General features: G+C 41.1%; 2 protein-coding genes across 2 annotated transcripts in view; one reads left to right on the top strand and one right to left on the bottom strand.

The window, feature by feature from the left end:
- The window catches only part of mapda (N6-Methyl-AMP deaminase), a 5,058-nt gene extending 2,570 nt beyond the window's left edge, over positions 1 to 2,488 (top strand). Inside the window, exons 4-10 of the mRNA XM_014029197.1 lie at positions 67 to 154; positions 243 to 324; positions 429 to 555; positions 795 to 875; positions 960 to 1,098; positions 1,182 to 1,282; positions 2,144 to 2,488. Of these exons, the coding sequence (XP_013884651.1) occupies positions 67 to 154; positions 243 to 324; positions 429 to 555; positions 795 to 875; positions 960 to 1,098; positions 1,182 to 1,282; positions 2,144 to 2,353 (828 nt within the window). The 3' untranslated portion in view covers positions 2,354 to 2,488. The remainder of the gene's footprint in view (positions 1 to 66; positions 155 to 242; positions 325 to 428; positions 556 to 794; positions 876 to 959; positions 1,099 to 1,181; positions 1,283 to 2,143) is intronic.
- Positions 2,457 to 10,180, bottom strand: nat10 (N-acetyltransferase 10). The gene is made up of 29 exons (XM_014029196.1): positions 10,072 to 10,180; positions 9,794 to 9,914; positions 9,609 to 9,700; positions 9,345 to 9,516; positions 9,105 to 9,227; positions 8,967 to 9,028; positions 8,765 to 8,879; positions 8,494 to 8,601; positions 8,274 to 8,407; positions 8,064 to 8,157; positions 7,878 to 7,976; positions 7,660 to 7,796; positions 6,355 to 6,479; positions 6,124 to 6,274; positions 5,669 to 5,765; positions 5,466 to 5,582; positions 5,274 to 5,375; positions 5,114 to 5,188; positions 4,866 to 4,982; positions 4,660 to 4,793; positions 4,533 to 4,581; positions 4,365 to 4,461; positions 4,174 to 4,281; positions 3,910 to 4,082; positions 3,703 to 3,822; positions 3,520 to 3,618; positions 3,027 to 3,100; positions 2,859 to 2,939; positions 2,457 to 2,773 (listed from the first exon to the last, which is right to left on the bottom strand). Exons 2-29 carry the CDS (start codon positions 9,905 to 9,907, stop codon positions 2,629 to 2,631), a joined length of 3,114 nt encoding a protein of 1,037 aa, XP_013884650.1. The 5' UTR covers positions 9,908 to 9,914; positions 10,072 to 10,180; the 3' UTR covers positions 2,457 to 2,628.
- Between the last annotated feature and the right edge of the window lie 224 nt (positions 10,181 to 10,404).

The following is a 10,404-nucleotide window of genomic DNA, read 5'->3' as shown; positions in this document are numbered from 1 at the left end:
ATACATTACAGTATTTATACTGTAATGTATGAATGTATAAATGTGTGTGATTGTATTTATTTCAAGGTGGCCACAGATGTTATCAGGGAGTTTGCAGCTGATGGTGTCAAATATTTAGAGCTTAGAAGCACGCCAAGAGAAGAGAAAGATACAAGTAAGAATGTTGGCCAGGAGTCAGATATTTAGACTTTCTGCATTGTTCAACCAGCTGACGAGACAATAATGTTTTTTTTTATTTTCAGGATTAACAAAACAGAGTTATATTGAGACTGTCATCAGAGCCATTCAGCAGTGCAAAAATGAAGGATTGGACATTGATGTTAGGTAGGCAGACCCACTGCAGCTGCAGGAAATAAGTTTTTTTTATTGTGTTAAAGCTTGATTGTTGGGTATAGTGTCAAATGACTAAATATAGTTTATCTTAAAAGGTTTCTGGTGGCCATTGACCGCAGAAATGGGACTGAGGTTGCCATGGAGACAGTGAAACTGGCCGAAGAGTTTATGCTGTCATCTGGTGGTCAGGTGGTGGGAATTGACCTCAGTGGAGATCCAAAGGTCACTATAACATTTTGGTGGAAATTCTAATAATTTCAGTTGAAAAAGAGATAAATGGGAATTATGCAGTGATGCAATTATACCTGAGTATTTTTTGGGGGATTTGGGAAAGTTCTCAATAATAATTTTGTGCATTTCTTCATTTAGACTCAGGATTGAAAACACTTAATTAATACTTGATGAAAAATACACATGCTGATATGCAAAATCAGTCCAATAACCAAAGTTTTGATTTAAAGGTGGGCCATGGCAAATACCTGCTTCCAGCCTTGGAGAAGGCCAAAAACTGTGGATTGAAGTTGTCGTTGCACCTTTCAGAAGTATGGCTTTTAAAAAATGTTGCCATTTGTTTTGTTGTCCTATTATGTGTCTAAATTGTGTTATTACAACAAATGTATGTGCAGGTTCCCTCCCAGCTGGAGGAGACGGACTTGCTGCTAAATCTCCCCCCGGACAGGATCGGTCATGGAACCTTCTTACATCCTGAAATGGGTGGAACTCAGCACCTTGTTGACAAAGTGGTGAAAAACAGGATACCTCTGGGTAAGCTGCAATCAGAAAGAAAGTGTGAGCGTGTCTTAGCTGTCAAAAAAGATGATTTCTTTTTATTCTTTGTTTTCTTCTAGAGCTGTGCCTGACGTCAAACGTCAAAGGACAAACTGTGCAAAATTACTCCCAACATCACTTCAGGTACTGGTACCAGTTGGGACATCCATGTGTCATTTGTGTAAGTGACTTTTCTGTACTATTTACCGCAATGATTAAATTTAGTCTACTTTAAACTATCTATTGTGAAAGCAGAATCAAATATATACATATATATATTGTTCTGCTTTCACAATATAGTTTAAAGTAGGCTAAATTTAATCATTAAGATATTTACACACCAAAAGGAGAACCGAGGTTTGATTGATATCAGAATAAAAACTTAATGTTTAAAATCTTCTATTTGCCTAGACTTCCTAATTATGCTGTTTTAATAGTCAATTGAAATAAAGCTTATGTCATTTGGCTTTCATTAAATATTGAACCTTTTGTAAGAAAACTTTTATTAAAATCAGATTGAGCTTTAGTCTATAAGAGAGGTTTTAAGTTGCACTTGAAGGTTTTTTGATTTCATCTATGCAAAGTTTTCTAATAAAGATTTATATCAAATATAAAGTGAAGTTACACTTGACAATCACCCAGCTGGTTTCTGACATGTCAACTTATGAGTAACTTACATGTAACATGCCTGAACCTGTGTATAAACCGTCACGTACCTGTAACTTCATTTAACTTATTAGCAGCACATCGGCATACACTGCAAATTTTATGCACGTAAAAAAATAGGCTGGCATCGAGGGACAACTTGTCCCTTTGTATATCAGTGTGTGGGTAATTTAATCAACTTAAAACAGTGCATTTGACATTTTTTTAATGTTGATATAAGTTGTTTGAAACATTAGTGTGACCGGTCTTAAAGAAAGATATTTTATAAAGGACACAAGAAGCACATAAATGACTGGTTAATTTTTAAAGTGTGTATTTTTGTTCCGTGTACATAAAAAAGATCAGTCAGCCTAACTTGTCCCTTGTCTTGTTCCAGACTGATGATAAAGGAGTTTTTTGCACAGACTTGTCTCAGGAATATCAGCTGGCTGCTGCCACGTTTAACCTCAGCCATGAGGCCGTGTGGAAGCTGTCCCAGCAGGCCGTAGACTGCATCTTTGCAGAAGAAGCCCTGAAGGAGCAGCTGAAAGAGAAGTGGACTAAACTTCAGCCACAGGTGCTAAATTTACCTGTTCAGCAAATTTAACGCCAGTCGTATATTTTAAAGTTTAGTTTATAAACTTAAACTTTTTACAACTGTTTTTAGAACTAAATTAAACAAAAGTGTAAGACAGCAATACAAAGCAGTGTTTGACACAAATAAAAGTTATTTATTTCATAACAGTGGGCTGAGGTGTTCATCTTTGCTGATTTACATTATGGATGACAAGATTAGATCCTGCTTAAAAAAAATTCATGAATACACATTTATATCTGAGAGTCCAAAAAAGTCCTTTGCAGTCCTGTTATTACTACGCTCTGTCACGCCTTCTTTCCAAATTTCCCGTGCTTGTCTTTGTTCTTCTTAAACTTTCCATGCTGCATTTCCTTCTTTTTCTGCTTCACGTGCTGAGGAGACCCGTTTTTTGTTTGGGTATTTTCCCCTTCCCATTTTCTCTTCTTGTCACTGTTGAGAAGATAAAAACATCAACACGTTGCTCCAGCAGCCACACACCACCTGTCTTCTGTTTACACCCTGAACAACACTGCACCTTTTGATGCTGATGACAGCCGTGTTCCCAGCTTTCTTCAGCACCTGGTCCCACTCCTCATCATCTCCACGTATCCTGTACCTGAAAAAACACACACAAATAACCACAATAAATACAGTGTGCTTTGATTCAAACCCTGCCTTGTGAAGGCTAAAGTCTCATACTCACTCTACCAAATCCATTTCCTTCACTTTCTCTAGATCCTTTTGGTGCCTTTCCTCAAACTCTTTGGCTGCTTCATTCTGTCAAGAAAAGATACTGTGATGCATCCTGGGAAAAGGCAACATGTGGTCATGTAATTCATTTATTAAGACTCTTACTCTCATCAAATCAGGTCATTAAACACGTGGGATACATTAAGTCCAAAAATAGGGTTAGCCAAAAGCTGAGCTCAGAGTTATTAACAGGGTTCAAATGATTGACTTTTATCAAACAAAAAGGTACATTTTCCCCCTGTTCCTCCTCACTGTTACTTTAAAGACAGACTGGACACTAAAGTCATTCACTGTTGTGTTCTGAAGAATAAGAAACAGGCCGGTTCGCAGTGGTTTTGCACATTTGCATCAGTAAGTAATAATGCGACACGATGATGCATTTTTCATAGCAGGATATCTTTTCTGTAGCAGTGATGGAGTAGCACATAATGTCTCAGCTGACGTACCAGGTCTTCATTTAGACTTTTGACTGTTGGATCCATTGTAACATCTTTAGTAGCCACCATTTCAGCTTCAATCTCTTTTTCCTGGATGCTGGTGAACACCTGGTAAAGACATGATGAAACACTAGTTAGCGTAGCCGTTCAGGTTATGGGACGAGCGGTGTTTGCTTATCGGTGTGAACTCACTTGCACAACTTTGCGGATGAGTCGGTTGAAGAGACCCATGAGCTGTGAGCTCGGGAGATCGATTTCCTTTTCCAGCTGATCTACAGATTTGTGTTGCAGTCCCACTCCCAGCAGTATGGCCTGGAGGAGATCAGTGAGAACTAAGTGGTTAACAACAGCGACAACAAAAATATCGATCTTGGGTCCAGAGCTCGTGTAGAAACGTACACACTGTGCTGCTGAGATGGAGACATCGCCCAGCTGCTTGAGGAAGAAGATGCGTGCCACTGTAGGGATCAGGTCCATGATCAGGTGGTAGTCCACCATGTTCCTGGAGTACAACTCCAGCCGTTTGAGGTCATACGGAGTGAAATGTGCTGCCAGCCCCATGCTGTTCACAGCTGTTGATACCAGAAATTACTTGGATCAGTTGTGGGGACTAGTAACAAAAATATGAAGTGTACTGTTGTAAAAAAAAAAAAAAAGTCTTACTGGCAACTTCCTCTTTGGACTTCTTGTTCTGCAAAATGCTAAGTGCCAGGCTTGGATTAAAGCGGCTAAACTGGTAGGAGAGCAGAGATAGGAAGCGCCTACGGAAATCTAAGAACAAAAAACAACTGTTTACATGGAGCACCATGGGTTTATACAAAGCAGCAGTCTTAATGTAAGGCAGCTAAATTTACCTTTCCAGAAGGCAGAGAGCCACTGACTCTGCTCCGAGTCCTCCTCTGTATTGATCTCTTTTAGCATCACACAGGAGTGCTCTCCAGTCAGGTCATTCTACACACAAAGGGACACATCAATACTTAGTTTCAGGGCAACACAGGTGCAAAACAGTGAAGAACACTCACGGGTGATTGCCTCAGGTAGACTGGAATATAACCAGCTTTCTTCCAGAATCTGTCAGACAGCAAACACTTTTTAAAAACAAAATCTTGAGAAATACTCAAAAGCCTTCCTCCTCTGTCCTGAACTGACCTGAGCAGCTGTGCGGTGAGGCCATAGGAAACTCCTAAATAGTCCAGTTTCTCTGCTCGCCTCTCGCTGAGCTTCAGCAGCAGAGGTGGGAGCTCTTTTCGTGGCGTGATCACCTCCTCCAGCAGGCTGACCGCCTGAATGATAACAAGAGGTTCTGTCACACAAACGTGTCCCCTTAAGACAAGATAGGCTTAAAAAACATTTACCTCACTGCTGACGGAGGTGATTTCACTCTGGTTTGGTTGAACGCTCTCATCCGTAGCAGGAAACTTGCCCTCATAATACATCTGCAGGAGCTGCAGAGCTCTGGAGCCATAGCCCATCTGTTGGGACAGGATGATACGTGTTTATAGATGTTTGAACATATATCTAAGTAAACAGTAACCTTATGGTAAATTAATCAAAGAGAGGGAACAGCTGTACAGTCAAACACCTGCGGTCTTTACGTTCTTACCCCTTGGTAGTCTGGATTGACAGCAATTCGCACCACTCTGCCGCCAGACAGGCTGCCAAAATCTGGATCTTGAAACTGAAGGAGCAAGAAGAGGATGAATCGTTTCTCAATAAAAACACGACCAGCTTATTCTGCAGAAAACTTTGCAACCATGGTGTACCTGTTCAGACACAGTCCAGGGAATAAGGTCACCGGAGGCCTTCCTGCCTCTGGCCAGACTGTTGAGGATGGACTGCCTCGATATCTCTCCCTCCAGACACACCTGAGGAGCCAGAGCAAATCAATATAGAGAAGAGACAAAAAAAAAACGTGTTTCTTTTTTTAAGCGTGTTTCCAGGACGCCGTAGATCACCTGCACCACAGCGAGGACTTCAGGCAGCGAGTTCTGTGTGGGAGGAACCGGCGGCAGGAGACAAAAGAGGTGATGAGCCGGCGCGTCGGAGAGCATCTGCAGGTCGTTGGGGGAATTCTGGAGGTGCGAGAAAACGACGAGTCAGCAAAATCACAAAGGGCACGCAACACGTAGAAATATATACTGGGAAGGGAAGCTATCACCTTGTAGTGCGACGCCACGTAGAGAGCCATGAGTCTCTGCAGGAATGCTTCAGATGCTTTGTGGTAACAGAACAGCGTGTCTCTGTTTACATAATAACTGGGTGGTAAACACTGAGGACATAACTAGAACTTGGTTCGGGTACTGGTACCACTTCTCTGTAAGCGTTTACTACACAAACATTTACTGATGAATGTTAGAGATGCATCAGTTAATCAGATAGTGACTGGAATGGGAAAAATGTTAGGTTTCACCAGTGATCACCTGATATTAAAGCGGACATGTGTAAAATCCACTTTTTCAGCTGGTAAATCTGATGAGTTCATGTCTTGAACATGACATTTATTCCAATAAGCAAAGCATACTTTGTTGATTTAGTAGTTTGAGGCTAAACCTATTTATAAAGCCATATTTCTCTATTTGACCACATTTTATAATGAACTAATGAAAAGGATACAGGTCACAGGTCTGAGGGAGCGGGCAGCCAGAAATGAGTCTGGGAATGTTGAGGCAGTCAAGACAGAGCAGCTCGTTCAGCCACTTTTCCACAGGGTCTCCCGGAGCGTAACGAATGGACTCGTGCAGAGAAGCCTCGTGCAGCGTGCGGGCTGTGGACGGAGAGAGGCGAACCACCGTCAGACAACAGAAACACGACCGGGACGCTCGAAGTGGAGACATTGCTGCCGACCTGCTGCCAGCCTGGCTGTGTTGGTGACCCTGTTCTCTGCTGACGTGCTCTGCTGACTCTCTGCGCTCTGCTGCCTCAGCTGCTGGATCAGTTTGAGTGACAGAGAACGTCCGGTGCCCTCGTACCTGCAAGCAGCCCAGATAAATCACCAACCATCAGCTGAGAGAGGGCTTCACAAAAAGCACAGAACACCTACTCTTTACCATGAAACATTTGCTGTTGGAGCGTTTTTGTAAGTATATTTATTTGATGCTGATTTCAGATGTAAGTAAAAAAAATTTTTCAAGTTTAAGTTTCATGAACTCAAAGTTCTGACAACAAATGTACCAATTACATAGAAAATATAGCAGAAAATCTCTATTTATTTTTACCTAATAGATCAACATAATAACATTGATTTTTTTTAAATCACTCACTTTCAAAAGGCTAAAGAAGTGCAGTTATATTTTTGCTCGTCTGTCTGTTCATGTGTCTGTTAAACGTTTCTAAAAAAAAACCTGTGGACACATTTTAATGAAACATGACTTCCACAGCTGACCAACATAAAAAAATGAATGAATTATAATGAAACTTTCAGGTAAAAGTCGTTGGATTATTATTAACTTAAAAGTTGGATTGTTAGAGAAATACAAAACAGTATAATGTGTATCTATATAAATTGTTGTTCTAGAGGGATTACCGGTAAATGTTCTTGTCTTTTGTTTTGTTACTAACATAGATTTTTTTGTTATATGAACTTATTCTTGGGGAAAAAAGGGCAGATATTACAAGATTTTTTTCTTCTGCCGCCTTTCATTTCATTTTATTTGTGATTTTGATATACATGTATATATATTTTTTCTCTCATTTTTCTTTTTATATTTTTTCTTTTTATTGTATATTGTATATACTTTGTAAAATTATTGTTTTGTTTTAATGAAATGAATAAAAAACTGAATTGAACATCTGAAGTCGAAACAATTTAAAATGGCCGCCACAGCAAAGGGACTTTAGAAAACACAAAACTGGCTTTAATTCATTCCAGTTTAAAGATGGTGCAGTTGTAGCTGAGAGTTATTCACAACACATAGTGAGATCTTTGTAGCATTCACCGTTTGTCTGTCAGCAAAATATCTCATTAACCACGTACAGATTATAATCCTCTGTTGGGTTAAGCCATTCGATATGGCTGCCACAGCTAACCAACATTAGTAAACATAAAAAATTAGATAAAACTCAGTCAATTCTGTAGATATTAAGCTAAAAGTTGATCATCACAGTGATGTCAGGGTAAAATAAAGAAAGTGCCTCTGATCTTTTACTGACCCGTTGATGGTGGAGGCCATGAAGACCAGATAAGGCCCCAGCAGGTTTTTAACAAGAGGAAGAGGGATGGCCGCAGCCTCGTCAATAACCAGCAGCTCAGCTTGGCCCAGCTTCACCGCATCTCCTGGGTGGATGTACTGTTGGAGAGGAAAAGAAGGGTCGAACTTCACTTCTCAAAAATAAAAACAAAAACAGGAAAATAAAAACCGGCGACTAACCTGAATCGTCTGCCGATGCTCTTTGAAGACGTTCACCCGCACCACGGCTTTGCTGAATTCAGGATTTAAAGACTGGATGATTTCGTAGTCCAGATGCTCCTACGGGTTTAAAACGAGACAGGGTTCATTTTTTTCACAACACGAAGCATTTATTATTCTCAGGGTGAAGATGTGAGCACGGTTTACCTGATACTGCAGCGCGTCAAAGCCTTTGAAGATGAACTCGAACATGGTGTGAAGGTTGTCTGGGCTCGGCGAGGTCACAAAGATGTTGGAGTAGCTACACAGAAACAAAGACGCAGACGGCGATTGGTGGTAAATAAATGGCAAAATAATAGACAAAACATGAAAAATGCAGTTTTTGTGACGGTATTAAAATTATTGTTAATTATGTACCCAAAAGCAACGGCTGCAGCGACGGCCAGGCCCATGGCGGCGGACTTGCCTCGACCTCGGGCGGCGGTCAGAGCCACGGTGCTCCTCAGGGTCTTCTCTGAGATCGCCTCGATAAACTTCAGCACAGCCTTAGCCTGCAGGCCGTCCAAATGTCAACTGGATCACATCATTTATCTGAATCACCTTCATAACACCAAAAGCAACAACATGTTTTTCTGACCTGGTCCACGGTTCTGCAACACTCCACCAGAACCCCAACAGGCTGAGTGTCCTGGAGGGACTCTTTAAGATCCTTCAGCTCCTGGTCTCGAGGAGACAGACCATCCTCCTAAAAAGGAGGAAGACGATCAGAAGGCGAGCATTCACACCCAAGTACTCACTGTCGCTGATACCAAGTACCAACCAAAATATTACACAATATTTTAAAAATATATATATTTCTAATAAATGTGTTGCTCGTCTGTGTAATTCAGCAACTCCAGCACTGGCACCTGAGTCTTTGGAGGGACTGGTTTGATGTTTGCCATGTGGCTGGAGATCGGCAGGATGTTGAGCTGGTCATCAATAACAACACAGTTTTTGCAGGACGCAAGGGACAAAATGAACCTGCAAACACACACATATATAAACATGGTAGCATATTTGCTCCATCGACCACAAACGTTCCACAAAAAGATTGTGAGAAACACCAACCTCTCATTGAACCTGCCCACCACGTCCTGATGAGCCTCAGTTCTGTACCGAGAGTGCACGTCCTGAGGGGGGTGGGGGAGTGTTTCGATCATCTGTGCAGTCAAACTGATGTGAGTATCAATCAAGCTCAAGACTTACCATGGTCATGGTGTAAAGCTGCTTCAGAGACTTTATGGTCCGCAAGAGGAGGACCACTATACCCCCTCCTTCCACAGTCTCAATAGTTCTTGCCAACAGATTGGGAGTGAGAGCTTCAAAATCCTGAGTGACAGATTAAACAATAAAAACATAAAAGTAAGAAAAACAGCATACATTGATTAACTTTAGTAGTTTTCTTTTTATCCTGACTAGCTACACCTTAAAAGTATGAACACTGACCTGTAGGACACACATGCCGAAGGTGTTTCCCAGGATCTTGTGCGTCTCGTTGTAGTAACAGTAACGAATGTTGGTTGCAGCGACGAACAGCTCAAAAGGATCGTCCTGATTCAGATTCAGTGTTCCTGTTTTGATCTTCTTCTGCAGCTGTCTCATGCGTTTCTTCCTGTTGCTGTTTCAGACATATTGGACAGTTCAAAACTCTTAACTCCCTTCCAGCTCTATATTAAGGCAAAACGTGTGTGTGTGTAGAAATACACTTACCTGCTGAATCCCAGGTCTTTCTTGTAGCACCACAGTACTGAGGGTCGAGCTCTGACAGCAGCTTTAGACAACATGTGATGAAGAATCACCACCTGGTGGATCAGAGGTAGGGCTGGGTTGATTTTACTGTACAAGCAAAAACAAAAGACACGTTTTGCATTGGACAGAATTATAAGGTGGTTTACCTGATCTCTCCCACGATCCCCCACCACCACGAACAAGGTCCGGTGCTGCAGGGCGACTCCATTCTCAATCTGGACCCGAATCCGATTGTCTATCTTCTTCCGCACTGTCGCCATCGTTTTCCTTCCACACGAAAGAATTCGTATAAATCGCCACCAAATAAACAACAAAAACACACAACAGTACAAAAAGCTTAACTTAGTTACAGGAAAAAGTCAACAAAAAAAGCACAACACAATAAAAACAAACAACGGAATTAAAACATATTGTTTAAAAATACCTTTTATGTAACTCTGGAGGCGTTATTCACTATAACTTATCCAACAAGAGGCTGAATCTACAAATAGCCGAACATCACGATGTTGATAAACTCACGTGCAGACAGCAGTTCATGAAGGACCCCTGCGTGACGTAAAACTCACGCGACACGGTGTAAAAATTTCGAGTGTGGCAGGCCGTTATTACATATAATTAAGACACATGCAATTAAAACACCTGTATAGATTTTTTTAGCCAGTTATAAAATATAAAATATAGAAAATAAACTTAAAAAAATACATTGCAAGGACTTCGTGACTGATATATTAACACACACACACACACACACACACAC

The sequence above is a fragment of the Austrofundulus limnaeus genome, unplaced genomic scaffold, assembly GCF_001266775.1.
Source record: "Austrofundulus limnaeus strain Quisiro unplaced genomic scaffold, Austrofundulus_limnaeus-1.0 Scaffold866, whole genome shotgun sequence".
Classification (NCBI taxonomy): Eukaryota; Metazoa; Chordata; class Actinopteri; order Cyprinodontiformes; family Rivulidae; genus Austrofundulus; species Austrofundulus limnaeus.
Note: the sequence above shows the minus strand (reverse complement) of the source record. Positions and strands in the feature narration are given on the sequence as shown.

Bases quoted from the DNA above. Each gene is read 5' to 3' on its own strand.
- nat10 (XM_014029196.1), bottom strand. From the start codon at position 9,907: ATGGCGACAGTGCGGAAGAAGATAGACAATCGGATTCGGGTCCAGATT. The intron at 8,158-8,273 runs GTACATAATTAA...GTTTCTGTGTAG, and splicing joins GCTGCAGCCGTTGCTTTTGG to CTACTCCAACATCTTTGTGA. The intron at 5,766-6,123 runs GTATCCTTTTCA...TTTACCACCCAG, and splicing joins CTCCCTCAGACCTGTGACCT to TTATTATGTAAACAGAGACA.